The sequence below is a fragment of the Scyliorhinus torazame genome, chromosome 22 (assembly GCF_047496885.1).
Source record: "Scyliorhinus torazame isolate Kashiwa2021f chromosome 22, sScyTor2.1, whole genome shotgun sequence".
In the NCBI taxonomy this organism is placed as follows: domain Eukaryota; kingdom Metazoa; phylum Chordata; class Chondrichthyes; order Carcharhiniformes; family Scyliorhinidae; genus Scyliorhinus; species Scyliorhinus torazame.
In genome coordinates, this window is record NC_092728.1 from 16,711,240 (window position 1) to 16,738,268 (window position 27,029).

The window sequence follows — 27,029 nt, forward strand, 5'->3', positions numbered from 1 at the left end:
GTAGAGGGAGCTTTATTCTGTATCTAACCCCGTGCTGTACCTGTCCTGGGAGTGTTTGATGGGGACAGTGTAGAGGGAGCTTTACTCTGTATCTAACCCCATGCTGTACCTGTCCTGGGAGTGTTTGATGGGGTCAGTGTAGAGGGAGCTTTACTCTGTATCTAACCCTGTGCTGTACCTGTCCTCGGAGTGTTTGCTGGGGACAGTGTCAAGGGAGCTTTACTCTATCTAACCCCGTGCTGTACCTGTCCTGGGAGTGTTTGATGGGGACAGTGTAGAGGGAGCTTTACTCTGTATCTAACCCCGTGCTGTATCTGTCCTGGGAGTGTTTGATGGGGACAGTGCAGAGGGAGCTTTACTCTGTATCTAACCCCGTGCTGTACCTGTCCTGGCAATGTTTGATGGGGTCAGTGTAGAGGGATCTTTACTCTGTATCTAACCCCGTGCTGTACCTGTCCTGGGAGAGTTTGATGGGGACAGTGTAGAGGGAGCTTTACTCTGGATCTAACCCCGTGCTGTACCTGACCTGGGAGTGTTTGATGGGGACAGTGTAGAGGGAGATTCACTCTGTATCTAACCCCGTGCTGTACCTGTCCTGGGAGTGTTTGATGGGGACAGTGTAGAGGGAGCTTTACTCTGTATCTAACCCCGTGCTGTACCTGTCCTGGGAGTGTTTGATGGGGAGAGTGTAGAGGGAGCTTTACTCTGTATCTAACCCCGTGCTGTACCTGTCCTGGGAGTGTTTGATGGGGACAGTGTAGAGGGAGCTTTACTCTGTATCTAACCCGTGCTGTACCTGTCCTGGGAGTGTTTGATGTGGACAGTGTAGAGGGAGCTTTACTCTGTATCTAACTCCGTGCTGTACCTGTCCTGGGAGTGTTGGATGGGGACAGTGTAGAGGGAGCTTTACTCTGTATCTAACCCCGTGCTGTACCTGTCCTGGGAGTGTTTGATGGGGACAGTGTAGAGGGAGCTTTACTCTGTATCTAACCCCGTGCTGTCCCTGTCCTGGGAGTGTTTGATGGGGACAGTGTAGTGGGAGCTTTACTCTGTATCTAACCCCGTGCTGTACCTGTCCTGGGAGTGTTTGATGGGGACAGTGTAGAGGGAGCTTTACTCTGTATCTAACCCCGTGCTGTACCTGTCCTGGGAGTGTTTGATGGCGACAGTGTAGAGGGAGCTTTACTCTGTATCTAACCCCGTGCTGTACCTGTCCTGGGAGTGTTTGATGGGGACAGTGTAGAGGGAGCTTTACTCTGTATCTAACCCCGTGCTGTACCTGTCCTGGGAGTGTTTGATGGGGACAGTATAGAGGGAGCTTTACTCTGTATCTAACCCCGTGCTGTACCTGTCCTGGGAGTGTTTGATGGGGACAGTATAGAGGGAGCTTTACTCTGTATCTAACCCCGTGCTGTACCTGTCCTGGGAGTGTTTGATGGGGACAGTGTAGAGGGAGCTTTACTCTGTATCTAACCCCGTGCTGTACCTGTCCTGGGACTGTTTGATGGGGACAGTGTGGAGGGAGCGTTACTCTGTATCTAACCCCGTGCTGTACCTGTCCTGGGAGTGTTTGATGGGGACAGTGTAGAGGGAGCTTTACTCTGTATCTAACCCTGTGCTGTACCTGTCCTGGGAGTGTTTGATGGGGACAGTGTAGAGGGAGCGTTACTCTGTATCTAACTCCGTGCTGTACCTGTCCTGGGAGTGTTTGATGGGGACAGTGTAGAGGGAGCTTTACTCTGTATCTAACCCCGTGCTGTGCCTGTCCTGGGAATGTTTGATGGGGACAGTGTAGAGGGAGCTTTACTCTGTATCTAACCCCGTGCTGTCCCTGTCCTGGGAGTGTTTGATGGGGACAGTGTAGTGGGAGCTTTACTCTGTATCTAACCCCGTGCTGTACCTGTCCTGGGAGTGTTTGATGGGGACAGTGTAGAGGGAGCTTTACTCTGTATCTAACCCTGTGCTGTACCTGTCCTGGGAGTGTTTGATGGGGACAGTGTAGAGGGAGCTTTACTCTGTATCTAACCCCGTGCTGTACCTGTCCTGGGACTGTTTGATGGGGACAGTCTAGAGGGAGCGTTACTCTGTATCTAACCCCGTGCTGTACCTGTCCTGGGAGTGTTTGATGGGGACAGTGTAGAGGGAGCTTTACTCTGTATCTAACCCCGTGCTGTACCTGTCCTGGGAGTGTTTGATGGGGACAGTGTAGAGGGAGCTTTACTCTGTATCTAACCCCGTGCTATACCTATCCTGGGAGTGTTTGATGGGGACAGTGTAGAGGGAGATTCACTCTGTGATCTGCTTGCTGATATCCTGAATGTTTCCATTAATTTTCTCTCTGTGCTGGGAATTGGCTCTCAGCTGGAAACAGCAGCCTTTCATTTACAGAAACAGTGAGCCTCAGTATCTGTGCCAAATCTGCATCCATGAAGCTGTGTATTGACATTGCCGAGGGGCTGCACGTTGGAGATATTCTACATCTTCCACTTTTCCCTCAGTAATAACAAGTTGCCTCAGCGTGAAGGACAGGATTGTGTTGAGAGTAAGGTTAGCGGAGGTCAACATGAACACCTCCTCATTCTGTTGTAAAGGCAGAAATGTTGTTCCTCAGTCCCGGGACCCCTCATTTGGAGGGTCAGTGCTGAGGGAGCGCCGCACTGTCGGAGGGTCAGTGCCGAGGGAGCGTCGCACTGTCGGAGGGTCAGTGCTGAGGGAGCGCCGCACTGTCGGAGGGTCAGTGCTGAGGGAGCGCCGCACAGTCGGAGGGTCAGTGCTGAGGGAGCGCCGCACTGTCGGAGGGTCAGTGCTGAGGGAGTGCCGCACTGTCAGAGGATCAGTGCTGAGGGAGTGCCGCACTGTCGGAGGGTCAGTGCTGAGGGAGCGCCGCACTGTCAGAGGGTGAGTGCTGAGGGAGCGCCGCACTGTCGGAGGGTCAGTGCTGAGGGAGCGCCGCACTGACGGAGGGTCAGTGCTGAGGGAGCGCCGCACTGTGGGAGGGTCGGTGCTGAGAGAGCGCCGCATTGTCAGAGGGTCAGTGCTGAGGGAGCGCCGCACTGTCGGAGGGTCAGTGCTGAGGGAGCGCCGCACTGTCGGAGGGTCAGTGCTGAGGGAGCGCCGCACTGTCACAGGGTCAGTGCTGAGGTTGCGCCGCACTGTCGGAGGGTCAGTGCTGAGGGAGCGCCGCACTGTCGGAGGGTCAGTGCTGAGGGAGCGCCGCACTGTCGGAGGGTCAGTGCTGAGGGAGCGCCGCACTGTCGGAGAGTCAGTGCTGAGGGAGCACCGCACTGTCGGAGGGTCAGTGCTGAGGGAGTGTCTCACTGGGATGGTCAGTGCTGAGGGAGCGCCGCACTGTGGGAGGGTCAGTGCTGAGGGAGCGCCGCACTGTCGGAGGGTCAATGCTGAGGGAGCGCCGCACTGTCAGAGAGTCAGTACTGAGGGAGCGCCGCACTGTCGGAGGGTCAGTGCTGAGGGAGCACCGCACTGTCGGAGGGTCAGTGCTGAGGGAGCGCCGCACTGTCGGAGGGTCAGTGCTGAGGGAGCGCCGCACTGTCGGAGGGTCAGTGCTGAGGGAGCGCTGCACTGTCGGAGGGTCAGTGCTGAGGGAGTGCCACACTGTCGGAGGGTCAGTGCTGAGGGAGCGCCGCACTGTCGGAGGGTCAGTGCTGAGGGAGTGCCGCACTGTCGGAGGGTCAGTGATGAGGGAGCGCCGCACTGTCGGAGGGTCAGTGCTGAGGGATTGCCGCACTGTTGGAGGGTCAGTGCTGAGGGAGTGCCGCACTGTGGGAGGGTCAGTGCTGAGGGAGCGCCGGACTGTCGGAGGGTCAGTGCTGAGGGAGCACCGCACTGTGGGAGGGTCAGTGCTGAGGGAGCGCCGCACTGTCAGGGGGTCAGTGCTGGGGGAGCGCCGCACTGTGGGAGGGTCAGTGCTGAGGGAGCGCCGCACTGTCAGGGGGTCAGTGCTGAGGGAGCGCCGCACTGTCGGAGGGTCAGTGCTGAGGGAGCACCGCACTGTCGGAGGGTCGGTGCTGAGGGAGCGCCGCACTGTCAGGGGGTCAGTGCTGAGGGAGCGCCGCACTGTCGGAGGGTCAGTGCTGAGGGAGCGCCGCACTGTCGGAGGGTCAGTGCTGAGGGAGTGCCGCACTGTCGGAGGGTCAGTGCTGAGGGAGCGCCGCACTGTCGGAGGGTCAGTGCTGAGGGAGCGCCGCACTGTCGGAGGGTCGGTGCTGAGGGAGCGCCGCACTGTCGGAGGGTCAGTGCTGAGGGAGCGCCGCACTGTCGGAGGGTCAGTGCTGAGGGAGCGCCGCACTGTCGGAATATATTTTGCCACCAATTCAGAACTATTTGAGTATTTTCACTGAGATAAAACACTTTCCCTCTCGCAGGTGGAGATCACAGATTTCCTGATCCAGTCGACAGTTGTGTCGCGATATGCCCTGACCTCCGTGCACAGTGAGGTGCACAATCCTGGTGCAGAATCACGAGAGGCAATCTTCGACATCGACCTCCCTCAGTCGGCCTTCATCTCCAATTTCAGCTTGTAAGTGACGAGATCTCCAGGCTGGGACGCCGTTCCAATCATACAGTTCATCAAAGGAAAGGCGCAATGCAGGAGCCTCGCTGAGTGACAGTGTGAGGGTGCTGGGGGAGGGGGTTACTGAGTGACAGTGTGAGGGTGCTGGGGGAGGGGTTACTGAGTGACAGTGTGAGGGTGCTGGGGGAGGGGTTACTGAGTGACAGTGTGAGGGAGCTGGATTAACATCAATAGAGATACAGTCAGTAACACAGGGTGCTGGGGGAGAGGGGTTACTGAGTGACAGTGTGAGGGAGCTGGATTAACATCAATAGAGATACAGTCAGTAACACAGGGTGCTGGGGAGAGGTTACTGAGTGACAGTGTGAGGGAGCTGGATTAACATCAGTAGAGATACAGTCAGTAACACAGGGTGCTGGGGGAGAGGGGTTACTGAGTGACAGTGTGAGGGAGCTGGATTAACATCAGTAGAGATACAGTCAGTAACACAGGGTGCTGGGGAGAGGGGTTACTGAGTGACAGTGTGAGGGAGCTGGATTAACATCAGTAGAGATACAGTCAGTAACACAGGGTGCTGGGGAGAGGGGTTACTGAGTGACAGTGTGAGGGAGCTGGATTAACATCAGTAGAGATACAGTCAGTAACACAGGGTGCTGGGGGAGGGGGTTACTGAGTGACAGTGTGAGGGAGCTGGATTAACATCAGTAGAGATACAGTCAGTAACACAGGGTGCTGGGGAGAGGGGTTACTGAGTGACAGTGTGAGGGAGCTGGATTAACATCAGTAGAGATACAGTCAGTAACACAGGGTGCTGGGGGAGAGGTTACTGAGTGACAGTGTGAGGGAGCTGGATTAACATCAGTACAGATACAGTCAGTAACACAGGGTGCTGGGGGAGAGGGGTTACTGAGTGACAGTGTGAGGGAGCTGGATTAACATCAGTAGAGATACAGTCAGTAACACGGTGCTGGGGGAGAGGGGTTACTGAGTGACAGTGTGAGAGAGCTGGATTAACATCAGTGGAGATACAGTCAGTAACAGGGTGCTGGGGGAGGGGGTTACTGAGTGACAGTGTGAGGGAGCTGGATTAACATCAGTACAGATACAGTCAGTAACACAGTGTGCTGGGGGGAGAGGGGTTACTGAGTGACAGTGTGAGGGAGCTGGATTAACATCAGTAGAGATACAGTCAGTAACACAGGGTGCTGGGGAGAGGGGTTACTGAGTGACAGTGTGAGGGAGCTGGATTAACATCAGTACAGATACAGTCAGTAACACAGTGTGCTGGGGGAGAGGGGTTACTGAGTGACAGTGTGAGGGAGCTGGATTAACATCAGTACAGATACAGTCAGTAACACAGGGTGCTGGGGGAGAGGGGTTACTGAGTGACAGTGTGAGGGAGCTGGATTAACATCAGTACAGATACAGTCAGTAACACAGAGTGCTGGGGGAGAGGGGTTACTGAGTGACAGTGTGAGGGAGCTGGATTAACATCAGTACAGATACAGTCAGTAACACAGGGTTCTGAGGGAGAGGGGTTACTGAGTGACAGTGTGAGGGAGCTGGATTAACATCAGTAGAGATACAGTCAGTAACACAGGGTGCTGGGGGAGAGGGGTTACTGAGTGACAGTGTGAGGGAGCTGGATTAACATCAGTACAGATACAGTCAGTAACACAGGGTGCTGGGGGTGAGGGGTTACTGAGTGACAGTGTGAGGGAGCTGGATTAACATCAGTAGAGATACAGTCAGTAACACAGGGTGCTGGGGGAGAGGGGTTACTGAGTGACAGTGTGAGAGAGCTGGATTAACATCAGTAGAGATACAGTCAGTAACACAGGGTGCTGGGGAGAGGGGTTACTGAGTGACAGTGTGAGGGAGCTGGATTAACATCAGTAGAGATACAGTCAGTAACACAGGGTGCTGGGGGAGAGGGGTTACTGAGTGACAGTGTGAGAGAGCTGGATTAACATCAGTAGAGATACAGTCAGTAACACAGGGTGCTGGGGAGAGGGGTTACTGAGTGACAGTGTGAGGGAGCTGGATTAACATCAGTAGAGATACAGTCAGTAACACAGGGTGCTGGGGGAGAGGGGTTACTGAGTGACAGTGTGAGGGAGCTGGATTAACATCAGTAGAGATACAGTCAGTAACACAGGGTGCTGGGGGAGAGGGGTTACTGAGTGACAGTGTGAGGGAGCTGGATTAACATCAGTACAGATACAGTCAGTAACACAGGGTGCTGGGGGAGAGGGGTTACTGAGTGACAGTGTGAGGGAGCTGGATTAACATCAGTAGAGATACAGTCAGTAACACGGGGTGCTGGGGGAGAGGGGTTACTGAGTGACAGTGTGAGGGAGCTGGATTAACATCAGTAGAGATACAGTCAGTAACACAGGGTGCTGGGGGAGAGGGGTTACTGAGTGACAGTGTGAGGGAGCTGGATTAACATCAGTAGAGATACAGTCAGTAACACAGGGTGCTGGGGGAGAGGGGTTCCTGAGTGACTGTGTGAGGGAGCTGGATTAACATCAGTAGAGATACAGTCAGTAACACAGGGTGCTGGGGGAGAGGGGTAACTGAGTGACAGTGTGAGGGAGCTGGATTAACATCAGTAGAGATACAGTCAGTAACACAGGGTGCTGGGAGAGGGGGTTACTGAGTGACAGTGAGGGAGCTGGATTAACATCAGTAGAGATACAGTCAGTAACACAGGGTGCTGGGGGAGAGGGGTTACTGAGTGACAGTGTGAGGCAGCTGGATTAACATCAGTAGAGATACAGTCAGTAACACAAGGCGTTGGGGGGAGAGGGGTTACTGAGTGACAGTGTGAGGGAGCTGGATTAACATCAGTACAGATACAGTCAGTAACACAGGGTGCTGGGGAGAGGGGTTACTGAGTGACAGTGTGAGGGAGCTGGATTAACATCAGTAGTGATACAGTCAGTAACACAGGGTGCTGGGGGAGAGAGGTTACTGAGTGACAGTGTGAGGGAGCTGGATTAACATCAGTACAGATACAGTCAGTAACACAGGGTTCTGGGGGAGAGGGGTTACTGAGTGACAGTGTGAGGGAGCTGGGGGAGGGGGTTACTGAGTGACAGTGTGAGGGAGCTAGATTAACATCAGTAGAGATACAGTCAGTAACACAGCGTGCTGGGGGAGAGGGGTTACTGAGTGACAGTGTGAGGGAGCTGGATTAACTTCAGTAGAGATACAGTCAGTAGCACAGGGTGCTGGGGGAGAGGGGTTACTGAGTGACAGTGTGAGGGAGCTGGATTAACATCAGTAGAGATACAGTCAGTAACACAGGGTGCTGGGGAGAGGGGTTACTGAGTGACTGTGTGAGGGAGTTAGATTAACATCAGTAGAGATACAGTCAGTAACACAGGGTGCTGGGGGAGAGGGGTTACTGAGTGACAGTGTGAGGGAGCTGGATTAACATCAGTAGTGATACAGTCAGTAACACAGGGTGCTGGGGTAGAGAGGTTACTGAGTGACATTGTGAGGGAGCTGGATTAACATCAGTACAGATACAGTCAGTAACACAGGGTGCTGGGGAGAGGGGTTACCGAGTGACAGTGTGAGGGAACTGGATTAACATCAGTAGAGATACAGTCAGTAACACAGGGTGCTGGGAGAGGGGTTACTGAGTGACAGTGTGAGGGAGCTGGATTAACATCAGTAGAGATACAGTCAGTAACACAGGGTGCTGGGGGAGAGGGGTTACTGAGTGACAGTGTGAGGGAGCTGGATTAACATCAGTAGAGATACAGTCAGTAACACAGGGTGCTGGGGGAGAGGGGTTACTGAGTGACAGTGTGAGGGAGCTGGATTAACATCAGTAGAGATACAGTCAGTAACACAGGGTGCTGGGGGAGAGGGGTTACTGAGTGACAGTGTGAGGGAGCTGGATTAACATCAGTACAGATACAGTCAGTAACACAGGGTGCCGGGGGAGAGGGGTTACTGAGTGACAGTGTGAGGGAGCTGGATTAACATCAGTAGAGATACAGTCAGTAACACAAGGCGTTGGGGGGAGAGGGGTTACTGAGTGACAGTGTGAGGGAGCTGGATTAACATCAGTACAGATACAGTCAGTAACACAGGGTGCTGGGGAGAGGGGTTACTGAGTGACAGTGTGAGGGAGCTGGGGGAGGGGGTTACTGAGTGACAGTGTGAGGGAGCTAGATTAACATCAGTAGAGATACAGTCAGTAACACAGCGTGCTGGGGGAGAGGGGTTACTGAGTGACAGTGTGAGGGAGCTGGATTAACTTCAGTAGAGATACAGTCAGTAGCACAGGGTGCTGGGGGAGAGGGGTTACTGAGTGACAGTGTGAGGGAGCTGGATTAACATCAGTAGAGATACAGTCAGTAACACAGGGTGCTGGGGAGAGGGGTTACTGAGTGACTGTGTGAGGGAGTTAGATTAACATCAGTAGAGATACAGTCAGTAACACAGGGTGCTGGGGGAGAGGGGTTACTGAGTGACAGTGTGAGGGAGCTGGATTAACATCAGTAGTGATACAGTCAGTAACACAGGGTGCTGGGGTAGAGAGGTTACTGAGTGACATTGTGAGGGAGCTGGATTAACATCAGTACAGATACAGTCAGTAACACAGGGTGCTGGGGAGAGGGGTTACCGAGTGACAGTGTGAGGGAACTGGATTAACATCAGTAGAGATACAGTCAGTAACACAGGGTGCTGGGAGAGGGGTTACTGAGTGACAGTGTGAGGGAGCTGGATTAACATCAGTAGAGATACAGTCAGTAACACAGGGTGCTGGGGGAGAGGGGTTACTGAGTGACAGTGTGAGGGAGCTGGATTAACATCAGTAGAGATACAGTCAGTAACACAGGGTGCTGGGGGAGAGGGGTTACTGAGTGACAGTGTGAGGGAGCTGGATTAACATCAGTAGAGATACAGTCAGTAACACAGGGTGCTGGGGGAGAGGGGTTACTGAGTGACAGTGTGAGGGAGCTGGATTAACATCAGTACAGATACAGTCAGTAACACAGGGTGCCGGGGGAGAGGGGTTACTGAGTGACAGTGTGAGGGAGCTGGATTAACATCAGTAGAGATACAGTCAGTAACACAAGGCGTTGGGGGGAGAGGGGTTACTGAGTGACAGTGTGAGGGAGCTGGATTAACATCAGTACAGATACAGTCAGTAACACAGGGTGCTGGGGAGAGGGGTTACTGAGTGACAGTGTGAGGGAGCTGGATTAACATCAGTAGTGATACAGTCAGTAACACAGGGTGCTGGGGGAGAGAGGTTACTGAGTGACAGTGTGAGGGAGCTGGATTAACATCAGTACAGATACAGTCAGTAACAGAGGGTGCTGGGGGAGAGGGGTTACTGAGTGACAGTGTGAGGGAGCTGGGGGAGGGCGTTACTGAGTGACAGTGTGAGGGAGCTGGATTAACATCAGTAGAGATACAGTCAGTAACACAGGGTGCTGGGGGAGAGGGGTTACTGAGTGACAGTGTGAGGGAGCTGGATTAACTTCAGTAGAGATACAGTCAGTAGCACAGGGTGCTGGGGGAGAGGGGTTACTGAGTGACAGTGTGAGGGAGCTGGATTAACATCAGTAGAGATACAGTCAGTAACACAGGGTGCTGGGGAGAGGGGTTACTGAGTGACTGTGTGAGGGAGTTAGATTAACATCAGTAGAGATACAGTCAGTAACACAGGGTGCTGGGGGAGAGGGGTTACTGAGTGACAGTGTGAGGGAGCTGGATTAACATCAGTAGTGATACAGTCAGTAACACAGGGTGCTGGGGTAGAGAGGTTACTGAGTGACAGTGTGAGGGAGCTGGATTAACATCAGTACAGATACAGTCAGTAACACAGGGTGCTGGGGGAGAGGGGTTACTGAGTGACAGTGTGAGGGAGCTGGATTAACATCAGTACAGATACAGTCAGTAACACAGGGTGCTGGGGAGAGGGGTTACTGAGTGACAGTGTGAGGGAACTGGATTAACATCAGTAGAGATACAGTCAGTAACACAGGGTGCTGGGAGAGGGGTTACTGAGTGACAGTGTGAGGGGGCTGGATTAACATCAGTAGAGATACAGTCAGTAACACAGGGTGCTGTTGGAGAGGGGTTACTGAGTGACAGTGTGAGGGAGCTGGATTAACATCAGTAGAGATACAGTCAGGAACACAGGGTGCTGGTGGAGAGGGGTTACTGAGTGACAGTGTGAGGGAGCTGGATTAACATCAGTAGAGATACAGTCAGTAACACAGGATGCTGGGGGGAGAGGGGTTACTGAGTGACAGTGTGAGGGAGCTGGATTAACATCAGTAGAGATACAGTCAGTAACACAGTGTGCTGGGGGAGAGGGGTTACTGAGTGACAGTGTGAGGGAGCTGGATTAACATCAGTACAGATACAGTCAGTAACACAGGGTGCTGGGGGAGAGGGGTTACTGAGTGACAGTGTGAGGGAGCTGGATTAACATCAGTAGAGATACAGTCAGTAACACAGTGTGCTGGGGAGAGGGGTTACTGAGTGACTGTGTGAGGGAGTGAGATTAACATCAGTAGAGATACAGTCAGTAACACAGGGTGCTGGGGGAGAGGGGTTACTGAGTGACTGTGTGAGGGAGCTGGATTAACATCAGTAGAGATACAGTCAGTAACACAGGGTGCTGTGGGAGAGGGGTTACTGAGTGACAGTGTGAGGGAGCTGGATTAACATCAGTAGAGATACAGTCAGTACACCGGGTGCTGGGGGAGGGGGTTACTGAGTGACAGTGTGAGGGAGCTGGATTAACATCAGCAGAGGTACAGTCAGTAACACAGGGTGCTGGGGGAGAGGGTTACTGAATGACAGTGTGAGGTATCTGGATTAACATCAGTAGGGATACAGTCAGGAACACAGGGTGCTGGGGGAGAGAGGTTACTGAGTGACAGTGTGAGGGAGCTGGATTAACATCAGTAGAGATACAGTCAGTAACACAGGGTGCTGGGGAGAGGGGTTACTGAGTGACAGTGTGAGGGATCTGGATTAACATCAGTAGAGATACAGTCAGTAACACAGGGTGCTGGGGGGAGAGGGGTTACTGAGTGACAGTGTGAGGGAGCTGGATTAACATCAGCAGAGGTACAGTCAGTAACACAGGGTGCTGGGGGAGAGGGTTACTGAATGACAGTGTGAGGTATCTGGATTAACATCAGTAGAGATACAGTCAGTAACACAGGGTGCTGGGGGAGAGGGGTTACTGAGTGACCGTGTGAGGGAGCTGGATTAACATCAGTAGAGATACAGTCAGTAACACAGGGTGCTGCGGGAGAGGGGTTACTGAGAGACAGTGTGAGGGAGCTGGATTAACATCGGTAGAGATACAGTCAGTAACACAGGGTGCTGGGGGAGAGGGTTACTGAGTGACAGTGTGAGGGAGCTGGATTAACATCAATAGAGATACAGTCAGTAACACAGGGTGCTGGGGGAGAGGGGTTACAGAGTGACAGTATGAGGGAGCTGGATTAACATCAGTAGAGATACAGTCAGTAACACAGGGTGCTGGGGGAGAAGGTTACTGAGTGACAGTGAGAGGGAGCTGGATTAACATCAGTAGAGATACAGTCAGTAACACAGGGTGCTGGGGGAGTGGGGTTACTGAGTGACGGTGTGAGGGAGCTGGATTAACATCAGTAGAGATACAGTCAGTAACACAGGGTGCTGGGGGAGTGGGGTTACTGAGTGACAGTGTGAGGGAGCTGGATTAACATCAGTAGAGATACAGTCAGTAACACAGGGTGCTGGGGGAGAGGGGTTACTGAGTGACAGTGTGAGGGAGCTGGATTAACATCGGTAGAGATACAGTCAGTAACACAGGGTGCTGGGGGAGAGGGGGTTACTGAGTGACAGTGTGAGGGAGCTGGATTAACATCAGTAGAGATACATTCAGTAACACAGGGTGCTGGGGGAGAAGGTTACTGAGTGACAGTGAGAGGGAGCTGGATTAACATCAGTAGAGATACAGTCAGTAACACAGGGTGCTGGGGGAGTGGGGTTACTGAGTGACAGTGTGAGGTAGCTGGATTAACATCAGGAGAGATACAGTCAGTAACACAGGGTGCTGGGAGAGAGGGGTTACTGAGTGACAGTGTGAGGGAGCTGGATTAACATCAGTAGAGATACAGTCAGTAACACAGGGTGCTGGGGGAGAGGGGTTACTGAGTGACAGTGTGAGGGAGCTGGATTAACATCAGGAGAGATACAGTCAGTAACACGGGGTGCTGGGGGGGAGAGGGGTTATTGAGTGACAGTGTGGGAGCTGGATTAACATCAGTAGAGATACAGTCAGTAACACAGGGTGCTGGGGGAGAGTGGTTACTGAGTGACAGCGTGAGGGAGCTGAATTAACATCAGTAGAGATACAGTCAGTAACACAGGGTGCTGGGGGAGAGGGGTTACTGAGTGACAGTGAGGGAGCTGGATTAACATCAGTAGATATACAGTCAGTAACACAGGGTGCTGGGGGAGAGGGGTTACTGAGTGAAAGTGTGAGGGAGCTGGATTAACATCAGTAGAGATACAGTCAGTAACACAGGGTGCTGGGGGAGAGGGGTTACTGAGTGACAGTGTGAGGGAGCTGGATTAACATCAGTAGAGATACAGTCAGTAACACAGGGTGCTGGGGGAGGGGGTTACTGAGTGACAGCGTGAGGGAGCTGGATTAACATCAGTAGAGATACAGTCAGTAACACAGGGTGCTGGGGGAGGGGGTTACTGAGTGACAGTGTGAGGGAGCTGGATTAACATCAGTAGAGATACAGTCAGTAACACAGGGTGCTGGGGGAGAGGGGTTACTGAGTGACAGTGTGAGGGAGCTGGATTAACATCAGTAGAGATACAGTCAGTAACACAGGGTGCTGGGGGAGAGGGGTTACTGAGTGACAGTGTGAGGGAGCTGGATTAACATCAGTAGAGATACAGTCAGTAACACAGGGTGCTGGGGGAGAGGGGTTACTGAGTGACAGTGTGAGGGAGCTGGATTAACATCAGTACAGATACAGTCAGTAACACAGGGTGCCGGGGGAGAGGGGTTACTGAGTGACAGTGTGAGGGAGCTGGATTAACATCAGTAGAGATACAGTCAGTAACACAAGGCGTTGGGGGGAGAGGGGTTACTGAGTGACAGTGTGAGGGAGCTGGATTAACATCAGTACAGATACAGTCAGTAACACAGGGTGCTGGGGAGAGGGGTTACTGAGTGACAGTGTGAGGGAGCTGGATTAACATCAGTAGTGATACAGTCAGTAACACAGGGTGCTGGGGGAGAGAGGTTACTGAGTGACAGTGTGAGGGAGCTGGATTAACATCAGTACAGATACAGTCAGTAACAGAGGGTGCTGGGGGAGAGGGGTTACTGAGTGACAGTGTGAGGGAGCTGGGGGAGGGCGTTACTGAGTGACAGTGTGAGGGAGCTGGATTAACATCAGTAGAGATACAGTCAGTAACACAGGGTGCTGGGGGAGAGGGGTTACTGAGTGACAGTGTGAGGGAGCTGGATTAACTTCAGTAGAGATACAGTCAGTAGCACAGGGTGCTGGGGGAGAGGGGTTACTGAGTGACAGTGTGAGGGAGCTGGATTAACATCAGTAGAGATACAGTCAGTAACACAGGGTGCTGGGGAGAGGGGTTACTGAGTGACTGTGTGAGGGAGTTAGATTAACATCAGTAGAGATACAGTCAGTAACACAGGGTGCTGGGGGAGAGGGGTTACTGAGTGACAGTGTGAGGGAGCTGGATTAACATCAGTAGTGATACAGTCAGTAACACAGGGTGCTGGGGTAGAGAGGTTACTGAGTGACAGTGTGAGGGAGCTGGATTAACATCAGTACAGATACAGTCAGTAACACAGGGTGCTGGGGGAGAGGGGTTACTGAGTGACAGTGTGAGGGAGCTGGATTAACATCAGTACAGATACAGTCAGTAACACAGGGTGCTGGGGAGAGGGGTTACTGAGTGACAGTGTGAGGGAACTGGATTAACATCAGTAGAGATACAGTCAGTAACACAGGGTGCTGGGAGAGGGGTTACTGAGTGACAGTGTGAGGGGGCTGGATTAACATCAGTAGAGATACAGTCAGTAACACAGGGTGCTGTTGGAGAGGGGTTACTGAGTGACAGTGTGAGGGAGCTGGATTAACATCAGTAGAGATACAGTCAGGAACACAGGGTGCTGGTGGAGAGGGGTTACTGAGTGACAGTGTGAGGGAGCTGGATTAACATCAGTAGAGATACAGTCAGTAACACAGGATGCTGGGGGGAGAGGGGTTACTGAGTGACAGTGTGAGGGAGCTGGATTAACATCAGTAGAGATACAGTCAGTAACACAGTGTGCTGGGGGAGAGGGGTTACTGAGTGACAGTGTGAGGGAGCTGGATTAACATCAGTACAGATACAGTCAGTAACACAGGGTGCTGGGGGAGAGGGGTTACTGAGTGACAGTGTGAGGGAGCTGGATTAACATCAGTAGAGATACAGTCAGTAACACAGTGTGCTGGGGAGAGGGGTTACTGAGTGACTGTGTGAGGGAGTGAGATTAACATCAGTAGAGATACAGTCAGTAACACAGGGTGCTGGGGGAGAGGGGTTACTGAGTGACAGTGTGAGGGAGCTGGATTAACATCAGTAGAGATACAGTCAGTACACCGGGTGCTGGGGGAGGGGGTTACTGAGTGACAGTGTGAGGGAGCTGGATTAACATCAGCAGAGGTACAGTCAGTAACACAGGGTGCTGGGGGAGAGGGTTACTGAATGACAGTGTGAGGTATCTGGATTAACATCAGTAGGGATACAGTCAGGAACACAGGGTGCTGGGGGAGAGAGGTTACTGAGTGACAGTGTGAGGGAGCTGGATTAACATCAGTAGAGATACAGTCAGTAACACAGGGTGCTGGGGAGAGGGGTTACTGAGTGACAGTGTGAGGGATCTGGATTAACATCAGTAGAGATACAGTCAGTAACACAGGGTGCTGGGGGGAGAGGGGTTACTGAGTGACAGTGTGAGGGAGCTGGATTAACATCAGCAGAGGTACAGTCAGTAACACAGGGTGCTGGGGGAGAGGGTTACTGAATGACAGTGTGAGGTATCTGGATTAACATCAGTAGAGATACAGTCAGTAACACAGGGTGCTGGGGGAGAGGGGTTACTGAGTGACCGTGTGAGGGAGCTGGATTAACATCAGTAGAGATACAGTCAGTAACACAGGGTGCTGCGGGAGAGGGGTTACTGAGAGACAGTGTGAGGGAGCTGGATTAACATCGGTAGAGATACAGTCAGTAACACAGGGTGCTGGGGGAGAGGGTTACTGAGTGACAGTGTGAGGGAGCTGGATTAACATCAATAGAGATACAGTCAGTAACACAGGGTGCTGGGGGAGAGGGGTTACAGAGTGACAGTATGAGGGAGCTGGATTAACATCAGTAGAGATACAGTCAGTAACACAGGGTGCTGGGGGAGAAGGTTACTGAGTGACAGTGAGAGGGAGCTGGATTAACATCAGTAGAGATACAGTCAGTAACACAGGGTGCTGGGGGAGTGGGGTTACTGAGTGACGGTGTGAGGGAGCTGGATTAACATCAGTAGAGATACAGTCAGTAACACAGGGTGCTGGGGGAGTGGGGTTACTGAGTGACAGTGTGAGGGAGCTGGATTAACATCAGTAGAGATACAGTCAGTAACACAGGGTGCTGGGGGAGAGGGGTTACTGAGTGACAGTGTGAGGGAGCTGGATTAACATCGGTAGAGATACAGTCAGTAACACAGGGTGCTGGGGGAGAGGGGGTTACTGAGTGACAGTGTGAGGGAGCTGGATTAACATCAGTAGAGATACATTCAGTAACACAGGGTGCTGGGGGAGAAGGTTACTGAGTGACAGTGAGAGGGAGCTGGATTAACATCAGTAGAGATACAGTCAGTAACACAGGGTGCTGGGGGAGTGGGGTTACTGAGTGACAGTGTGAGGGAGCTGGATTGACATCAGTAGAGATACAGTCAGTAACACAGGGTGCTGGGGGAGAGGGGTTACTGAGTGACAGTGTGAGGTAGCTGGATTAACATCAGGAGAGATACAGTCAGTAACACAGGGTGCTGGGGGAGAGGGGTTACTGAGTGACAGTGTGAGGGAGCTGGATTAACATCAGTAGAGATACAGTCAGTAACACAGGGTGCTGGGGGAGAGGGGTTACTGAGTGAAAGTGTGAGGGAGCTGGATTAACATCAGTAGAGATACAGTCAGTAACACAGGGTGCTGGGGGAGAGGGGTTACTGAGTGACAGTGTGAGGGAGCTGGATTAACATCAGTAGAGATACAGTCAGTAACACAGGGTGCTGGGGGAGGGGGTTACTGAGTGACAGCGTGAGGGAGCTGGATTAACATCAGTAGAGATACAGTCAGTAACACAGGGTGCTGGGGGAGGGGGTTACTGAGTGACAGTGTGAGGGAGCTGGATTAACATCAGTACAGATACAGTCAGTAACACAGGGTGCTCTCTCTCTCCCTCTTCTCCCTTGTTGCTGCTCTCTCTCTCTCACTCCCTTCCTCCCTCTTCCTCTCTCTCCATTGTCCCGCTCCATCTCTCTCCCTCTCCATCTCTCTCTCTGTCTCTCACCCACTCCCTTGTCCCTGCCCTCTCTCTCGCTGTCACCCTCCCTCCAATCCTCGTCCCCGCTCTTTCTCTCCCTCTCTCCCTTCCCCTCTCACTCTTTCTCGCTCCTTCCTGCCCTTTCTGATTGTCAGGACGATCGACGGGAACATCTATCCTGCCCAAGTCAAGGAGAAAGAAAAGGCCCAGAAGATTTATGATGTTGCACGAGCGGGAGGCCGAACTGCCGCGCACGTGGCGACCAGGTAAGACCCCAGCTGCGGGGGGGCCGCATTGCTTTGACGCCTTTCACATCCGCCAGGGCTCCGAACCCACCTCCAGCCCGGGAGGTGTCTGTGTTGCGCTGTGCCTGAACACAGAATGATTCCACAAAGAGATAAATGATACGGACTTGGACCTGGTTACTATGTTTCAGGAGGTTGGTTGGGGGATTAGAACATCGAACCCCCTCACCCCCCCACCTCACCCCCGCACCACCCTCACCCCCTCGTCTACTCCCACCCAATCCAGCGCTTCTCAGAGAGCAGTCCGACGCTCCCTTAGCACTGACCCTCTGACAGTGCGGCGCTCCCTCAGCACTGACCCTCCGACAGTGCGGCGCTCCCTCAGCACTGACCCTCCGACAGTGTGGCGCTCCCTCAGCACTGACACTCCGACAGTGCGGCACTCCCTCAGCACTGACCCTCCAACAGTGCGGCGCTCCCTCAGCACTGACCCTCCCACAGAGCAGCGCTCCCTCAGCACTGACCCTCCGACAGTCCGACGCTCCCTCAGCACTGCCCCTCTGACAGTGCGGCACTCCCTCAGCACTGACCCTCCGACAGTGCGGCGCTCCCTCAGTACTGACCCTCCGACAGTGCGGCGCTCCCTCAGCACTGACCCTCCGACAGTGCGTCGCTCGCTCAGCACTGACTCTCCGACAGTGCAGCACTCCCTCAGCACTGACCCTCCGACAGTGCAGCGTTCCCTCAGCACTGACCCTCCGACAGTGCGGCGCTCCCTCAGCACTGACCCTCCGACAGTGCGGCACTCCCTCAGCACTGACACTCCGACAGTGCGGCGCTCCCTCAGCACTGACCCTCCGACAGTGCGGTGCTCCCTCAGCACTGACCCTCCGACAGTGCGGCGCTCCCTCAGCACTGACCCTCCGACAGTGCAGCACTCCCTCAGCACTGACCCTCCGACAGTGCAGCGTTCCCTCAGCACTGACCCTCCAACAGTGCGGCGCTCCCTCAGCACTGACTCTCCAACAGTGCGGCGTTCCCTCAGCACTGACCCTCTGACAGTGCGGCACTCCCTCAGCACTGACCCTCCAACAGTGCGGCGCTCCCTCAGCACTGACCCTCCGACAGTGCGGCACTCCCTCAGCACTGACCCTCCGACAGTGCGGCGCTCCCTCAGCACTGACCCTCCGACAGTGCGGTGCTCCCTCAGCACTGACCCTCCGACAGTGCGGCGCTCCCTCAGCACTGACCCTCCGACAGTGCAGCACTCCCTCAGCACTGACCCTCATACAGTGCAGCGTTCCCTCAGCACTGACCCTCCAACAGTGCGGCGCTCCCTCAGCACTGACTCTCCAACAGTGCGGCGTTCCCTCAGCACTGACCCTCTGACAGTGCGGCACTCCCTCAGCACTGACCCTCCAACAGTGCGGCGCTCCCTCAGCACTGACCCTCCGACAGTGCGGCACTCCCTCAGCACTGACCCTCCGACAGTGCGGCGTTCCCTCAGCACTGACCCTCCAACAGTGCGGCGTTCCTTCAGCACTGACCCTCCGACAGTGCGGCGTTCCCTCAGCACTGATCCTCCAACAGTGTGGCGCTACCTCAGCACAGACCCTCCGACAGTGCGGCGCTCCCTCAGCACTGACCCTCCGACAGTGCAAAGACTCTTCAGCACTGACCCTCTGACAGTGCGGCACCCCCTCAGCACTGACCCTCCGACAGTGCGGTGCTCCCTCAGCACTGACCCTCCGACAGTGCGGCGCTCCCTCTGTACTGACCCTCCGACAGTGCGGCGCTCCCTCAGCACTGACCCTCCGACAGTGCGGTGCTCCCTCAGCACTCACACTCCGACAGTGCGGCGTTCCCTCAGCACTGAGCCTCCGACAGTGCGGCGCTCCCTCTGCACTGATCCTCCGACAGTGCGGCGCTCCCTCAACACTGACCCTCCGACAGTGCGACCCTCCCTCAGCATTGATCCTCCGACAGTGCAGCGCTCCCTCAGCACTGACCCTCCGACAGTGCGACGCTCCCTCAGCCCTGACCCACCCACTGTGCGGCGCTCCCTCAGCACTGACCCTCTGACAGTGCGGAGCTCCCTCAGCACTGACAGACAGACAGTGCGGCGCTCACTCAGCACTGACCCTGCGACAGTGCGGCACTCCCTCAGCCCTGACCCTCCGACAGTGCGGCGCTCCCTCAGCACTGGCCCTCCGAAAGTGCGGCGATCCCTCTGAACTGACCCTCCGACCGTGCGGCGCTCCCTCAGCACTGACCCTCCAACAGTGCGGCGCTCCTTCAGCACTAACCTTCTGACAGTGTGGTGCTCCCTCAGCACGGACCCTCCGACAGGGCGGCGCTCCTTCAGCACTGACCCTCTGACAGTGTGACGCTCACTCAGCACTGACCCCCCGACAGTGCTGCGATCCCTCAACACTGACCCTCTGACAGTGCGGACCTCTTTCAGCACTGACCCTCTGACAGTGCGGTGCTCCCTCAGCACTGACCCTCTGACAGTGCGGCGATCCCTCAACACTGACCCTCCGACAGTGCGGCGCTCCCTCAGCCCTGACCCTCCGACAGTGCGGCGCTCCCTCAGAACTTACCCTCTGACAGTGGGGCGCTCCCTCAGCACTGACCCTCCCACAGTGCGGCGCTCCCTCAGTACTGACCCTCCGACAGTGCGGCGCTCCCTCAGCGCTGACCCTCCGACAGTGCGGCGCTTCCTCAGCACTGACCCTCCGACAGTGCGGCCTTCCCTCAGCACTGACCCTCCAACAGTGCGGCGTTCCCTCAGCACTGACCCCCCGACAGTGCGGAGTTCCCTCAGCACTGACCCCCCGACAGTGCGGCGCTCACTCAGCACTGACCCTCCGACAGTGCGGCACTCCCTCAGCACTGACCCTCCGACAGTGCGGCGTTCCCTCAGCACTGACCCTCCAACAGTGCGGCGTTCCCTCAGCACTGACCCTCCGACAGTGCGGCGGTCCATCAGCACTGACCCTCCGACAGTGCGGCGCTCCCTCAGCACTGACCCTCCTACAGTGCGGCACTCCCTCAGCACTGACCCTACGACAGTGCGGCACTCCCTCAGTACTGACACTCCCACAGTGCGGCGCTCCCTCAGCACTGATCCTCCGACAGTGCGGCGCTCCCTCAGCACTGACCCTCCGACAGTGCGGCGCTCCCTCAGCACTGACCCTCCGACAGTGCGGCACTCCCTCAGTACTGACCCTCCCACAGTGCGGCGCTCCCTCAGTACAGATCCTCCGACAGTGCGGCGCTCCCTCTGCACTGATCCTCCAACAGTGCGGCGCTCCCTCAGCACTGACACTCCGACAGTGCGGCGCTCCCTCAGCACTGACCCTCCGACAGTTCAAAGCCTCTTCAGCACTGACCCTCCGACAGTGCGGCACCCCCTCAGCACTGACCCTCCGACAGTGCGGTGCTCCCTCAGCACTGACCCTCCGACAGTGCGGCACTCCCTCAGTACTGACCCTCCGACAGTGCGGCGCTCCCTCAGCACTGACCCTCCGACAGTGCGACGCTCCCTCAGCACTGACCCTCCGACAGTGCGGCGCTCCCTCAGTACTTACCCTCCGACAGTGCAGCGCTCCCTCAGTACTGACCCACAGTGCGGCGCTCCCTCAGTACTGACCCTCCGACAGTGCGGCGCTCCCTCAGCGCTGACCCTCCGACAGTGAGGGGCTCCCTCAGCAATGACCCTCCGACAGCGTGGCGCTCCCTCAGCACTGACCCTCCGACAGTGCGGCGCTCCCTCAGCACTGACCCTCCGACAGTGCGGTGCTCCCTCAGCACTGACCCTCCGACAGTGCGGTTCTCCCTCAGCATTGATCCTCCGACAGTGCGCCGCTCCCTCAGTACTGACCCTCCGACAGTGCGGTTCTCCCTCAGCATTGATCCTCCGACAGTGCGGCGCTCCCTCAACACTGACCCTCCGACAGTGCGATCCTCCCTCAGCACTGATCCTCCGACAGTGCAGCGCTCCCTCAGCACTGACCCTCCGACAGTGCGACGCTCCCTCAGCCCTGACCCACCCACTGTGCGGCGCTCCCTCAGCACTGACCCTCTGACAGTGCGGAGCTCCCTCAGCACTGACCCACAGACAGTGCGGCGCTCACTCAGCACTGACGCTCCGACAATGCGGCGCTCCCTCAGCACTGACCCTCCGACAGTGCGGTGCTCCCTCAGCACTCACACTCCGACAGTGCGGCGCTCCCTCAGCACTGACCCTCCGACAGTGCGGTGCTCCCTCAGCACTGATCCTCAGACAGTGCAGCACTCCCTCAACACTGACCCTCCGACAGTGCAACCCTCCCTCAGCACTGACCCTCCAACAGTGCAGCGCTCCCTCAGCCCTGACCCACCCACTGTGCGGCGCTCCCTCAGCACTGACCCTCTGACAGTGCGGAGCTCCCTCAGCACTGACCCACAGACAGTGCGGCGCTCACTCAGCACTGACCCTGCGACAGTATGGTGCTCCCTCAGCACTGACCCTCTGACAGTGCAGCACTCCGTCAGCCCTGACCCTCTGACAGTGCGGCGCTCCCTCAGCACAGACCCTCCGAAAGTGCGGCGATCCCTCAGAACTGACCCTCCGACAGTGCAGCGCTCCTTCAGCACTGACCTTCTGACAGTGTGGTGCTCCCTCAGCACTGATCGTCCGACAGTGCGGCGCTCCTTCAGCACTGACCCTCTGACAGTGCGACGCTCTCTCAGCACTGACCCTCCGACAGTGCGGCGATCCCTCAACAGTGATCCTCTGACAGTGCGGAGCTCCCTCAGCACTGACCCTCTGACAGTGCGGTGCTCCCTCAGCACTGACCCTCTGACAGTGCGGCGATCCCTCAACACTGACCCTCCGACAGCGCGGCGCTCCCTCAGCACTGACCCTCTGACAGTGGGGCGCTCTCTCAGCACTGACACCCACAGTGCGGCGCTCCCTCAGCGCTGACCCTCCGACAGTGCGGCGCTCCCTCAGCACTGACCCTCCGACAGGGCGGCGCTCCCTCAGCACTGACCCTCCGACAGTGCGGTGCTCCCTCAGCACTGACCCTCCGACAGTGCGGCGCACCCTCAGTACTGGCCCTCCGACAGTGCGGCGATCCCTCAGCCCTGACCCACCCACAGTGCGGCGCTCCCTCAGCACTGACCCTCTGACAGTGCAGAGCTCCCTCAGCACTGACCCACAGACAGTGCGGCGCTCACTCAGCACTGACCCTCCGACAGTGCGGCGATCCCTCAGAACTGACCCTCCGACAGTGCGGCGCTCCCTCAGCACTGACCCTCCAACAGTGCGGCGCTCCTTCAGCACTGACCTTCTGACAGTGTGGTGCTCCCTCAGCACTGACCCTCCGACAGTGCGGCGCTCCTTCAGCACTGACCCTCTGACAGTGCGACGCTCTCTCAGCACTGACCCTCCGACAGTGCGGCGATCCCTCAACACTGACCCTCTGACAGTGCGGAGCTCCCTCAGCACTTACCCTCTGACAGTGCGGTGCTCCCTCAGCACTGACCCTCTGACAGTGCAGCGATCCCTCAACACTGACCCTCCGACAGTGCGGCGCTCCCTCAGCCTTGACCCTCCGACAGTGCGACGCTCCCTCAGAACTTACCCTCTGATAGTGGGGCGCTCCCTCAGCACTGACCCTCTGACAGTGCGGCGCTCCCTCAGCACTGACCCTCCGATAGTGCGGCGCTCCGTCAGCACTGACCCTCCGACAGTGCGGCACTCCCTCAGCACTGAACCTCCGACAGTGCGGCGCTCCTTCAGCACTGACCCTCTGACAGTGCGGAGCTCCCTCAGCACTGACCCCCTGACAGTGCGGCGCTCCCTCTGTACTGACCTTCCGACAGTGCGGCGCTCCCTCAACACTGACCCTCCGACAGTGCGGCGCTCCCTCAGCACTGACCCTCCGACAATGCGGCACTCCCTCATCTCTGACCCCCTGACAGTGCGGCGCTCCCTCAGCACTGACTCTCCGACAGTGCGACCCTCCCTCAGCACTGATCCTCCGTCAGTGCAGCGCTCCCTCAGCACTGACCCTCCGACAGTGCGGAGATCCCTCAGCACTGACCCTCCGACAGTGCGGCACTCGCTCAGCACTGACCCTCCGACAGTGCGGCGCTCCTTCAGCACAGTCCCTCTGCAGACCCTCTGACAGTGCGGAGCTCCCTCAGCACTGACGCTCCGACAGTGCAGCGCTCCCTCAGCACTGACCCTCCGACAGTGCGGCGCTCCCTCAGCACTGACTCTCTGACAGTGCGGCGCTCCCTCAGCACTGACCCTCCGACAGTGCGGCGCTCCCTCAGCACTGACCCTCCGACAGTGCGGCGCTCCTTCAGCACTGACCCTCCGACAGTGCGGCGCTCCCTCAGCACTGACCTTCCGACAGTGCGGCGCTCCCTCAGCACTGACCCTCCCACAGTGCAGCGCTCCCTCAGCACTGACCCTCCGACAGTGCGGTGCTCCCTCAGCACTGACCCTCCGACAGTGCGGCACTCCCTCTGCTCTTCCACATGACTTCTCACTACATCAGGAATTGAATTTTTAAACTCCTCCAAAAGTATAATTTCTCTGAGAGCTTCATACGTTTGATCTATTTTCAAAGCCCTCATCCTCCTATCAAAATTACTCAGTTTTTGCCTTTCTAACTCCATGTATGTTTGATTAAATTCTTTCCTTAAATTTCTAAACCTTTGTCTGTAAGCTTCAGGCACTAGTTCATATGCACTTAAGATGGATTTCTTCACCTCCTCATACGTCCCAGATATCTCCTCCGGTAGTGATGCAAACACTTCACTAGCTCTACCTACCAGCTTTGTTTGAATCAGTAACACCCACATGTCCTGTGGCCATTTCATTTGTTCAGCTCCCTTCTCAAATGAAATGAAAAAGGCTTCCACCTTCTCGTCAAACCTTGGCAATGCTTCCTTATTTAAATAGATTCCCACCAAGCCTTCGACTATGACACTCTTTCTCACTATCCTCGTCACTGTCATCCAACCGTACGTTTCCCTTTACCCCTGCCAACTTTAACTGGCTGTTATGTTTCATGGCCATTTTCCGAAATTCAAACTCTCTCTCTTTCCCCTTTTCCCTGATCTGTATCTCCCTTTCTCTTTCTTTTTCTCTCATTGCATATTCAAGCTGCTTTAATTCTTTTTCATGTTCAAGTTGCTTAATCTGCAACTAGATCTTTGCCATTTCCAATGGGTCAGACTGTATCTCCGGCAACTTTAAATGCTTAGCAACCGCCATAATTACCTCATCTTTTCGCATTTTGTCAGGTAATGTTAACTGCAATGTTTTTGCCAAATCTAACAGTCTGCTTTTAGTCTCTGTCCGTAAGGTACTGCGTGTGACCGTCTCCACCCCCAAAAACTTCAGAGCCTCTGAAGGAGCCATTGCCCACAACACACTCCCCACTTAAACTATAATACCACACCTGAAAAGCAACCACAATGTGCTCACCCCTCACTGTCTTTAAGTTCACTAAGCCAATCCAATAGATAGACTTTTATCCCCCTCGAGCCAGTTTGTTATGGGTCAGGGTTTAGAGAACCCCAAAGTGTATCATGGAGTTCACCTGACCCACAACTTTTAATAGATTGTGGTGTGGGGAGCACACGGCCCACTCTACAGGTGTGGGACAGCAGAAATGGACCAGTGGTTTTTAAAACAAAACAATGTTTATTCTATAAACTCAAGTTAACCTTTCTAAAACAAACAGTGAACATCTTAGCAACCATTAATTCAAATACAACCCCCAAAGAATACAACACTAAGTAACCTGTATTCTGTTCTTTTAACATCCAAAAGACTTAACAAACCTCTAAAGAGGAGCACATCGGGGTTCACATTTAATACTGAAAACATTTATAATTCTGAAGTCACCAAATGATCCATGGATAGTTTTTGGATGGCAGAGATCAACAGCAGTGCAGCTCACAGACACACCCAAGCTTCCTCAAACTGAAACTAAAAAGCAGAAGTGGAGCTCAGCTCCACCCACACTCTGACATCACTCCAGTAACACGAGCAGCTCCATTTCTGAAAGGTACATTTCTTAAACACCCCTTTCTTAAAGGGCACTCTCACATGACAACAGTCATTGAGCTTGACTGCACAGAATGAGGCCCTTCAGCCCATCTATCCGCCTCTCTATTCTGATCCCAATTTCCAGAGCTCGGTGCGTAGCCTTGTGGGCTGCGGGGGGGGGGGCCCAAATGTTAATCGCCTCTAACGCCCTTTCAGGCCGCGAGCTCCCAATTCCCATCAGCCTCTGGGTGAAAAGGGTTTGCCTCAAATCCCCTTCAAACCTCCCGCCCGTTACCTTAAATGTATTGATCCCTCCGCTGAGGAGAAAAACCCCTCCCTGTCCACACTATCTCTGACCCTCATCATTTTGTACACCTCAATCAGGGCCCCCCCCCCCCCCCCCCAGCCAACTCGGCTCCACAGAAAACAGGCCCAGCCTAACCAGCTGAAACGCTCCAGCGCAGGCAACATCCCAGCGAATCACTTCCTCACCCTCTCCGGTGCAGCCACTTCCCGAATTTTTGTCCGGAATTTTCCAGTTGCTGCGATTCGCTTTTCCAGCTGTGCCCCAGCCCCCCCCCCACCCGAGAGCCCCCCCCCCCCCCCCATCACCCCTTGGCGTTCATTTTGTATATGATTCCACGCGCGAGCTTTCGATTCGTCGGGCCTGTAGCTGATCCCTGACGTCCCGGCGTCCCTCGCAGGGGCCGCGAGGCGGACCGGTTCCGCGTGGCCGTCAACGTGGGACCCGGGGGCCGCGTCGGCTTCTCGCTGAGCTACGAGGAGCTGCTGCCCCGGCGGCTGGGCCGCTACGAGCTGGCGCTCAGCGTCCGGCCCCGGCAGGTGGTGCGCAACCTGACCGTCGAGGTGGTCGTCGCCGAGCGGACCGGCATCGAGCGCGTCGAGGTGCTTCCCCTCAGGACGAGCAAGCTGCTGAGCAACAAGCTCAAAGGTGAGGGGGGGGGGGCGGGGGGGTGAAAGCGTACGCGGTGGATACTCGAGGGGGCGGAGGGTGGTGGGGATGGAGTGGGATGGGGGGGGGGCGTGGCTGGGGTGCGGGTGTGGGAGGGGGAGGGCGTGCGGACGGATGCCCGGCGAATAGACAAGGAGTATTTCACCTTTAACCCCTGCCAACCAGCCACCATTTTGAGGCCTGAGGCCTAGTGAGCCCAGGCACTGCTGAGAGACGGGGCTGCGATTTCCGCCCCCCCCCCCCTCTCATCGCTCCCACGCTGCACTACCACCCCCCCCCCCCTGACCACGAGGCCTCCGGTGAGCCTCTCCCCGCTCGCAAACGGACCTGACCAGACCCTGCGCTGTGCACGTTCTGGGAGGTTACCCCAGCCTAAATTGCCTCTCCCCGGCCTGGGGATCCCCGCAATAACGATGGAAGATAGACCCTCCATGTCGAAAGGGTTGCCTGAAGCAGGGGGTCAGGGAAAGGGCAAGGGAGGGGGGGGGGGGGGGGTGGTGAGGCGGGGGAAGGGAATTTTCCTCCCTCGCGGTGTGGGGGAGGGTTGACAGGATGCGGGCAGCCTGACCCTTACTGGATGCGTCCCCCACGCATCTGATGTTCTTCTGGCCT

At 55.7% G+C, this 27,029-nt stretch overlaps 2 protein-coding genes across 2 annotated transcripts in view; one reads left to right on the top strand and one right to left on the bottom strand.

The window, feature by feature from the left end:
* The window catches only part of atp2b4 (ATPase plasma membrane Ca2+ transporting 4), a 386,143-nt gene that overhangs the window by 114,520 nt on the left and 244,594 nt on the right, over nt 1–27,029 (bottom strand). The window lies entirely within an intron of this gene.
* Nucleotides 1–27,029, top strand: part of itih6 (inter-alpha-trypsin inhibitor heavy chain family member 6) — a 106,894-nt gene that overhangs the window by 6,882 nt on the left and 72,983 nt on the right. Inside the window, exons 2-4 of the mRNA XM_072487923.1 lie at nt 4,383–4,537; nt 17,296–17,406; nt 26,149–26,396. Coding sequence (XP_072344024.1) covers nt 4,383–4,537; nt 17,296–17,406; nt 26,149–26,396 — 514 coding nt within the window. The remainder of the gene's footprint in view (nt 1–4,382; nt 4,538–17,295; nt 17,407–26,148; nt 26,397–27,029) is intronic.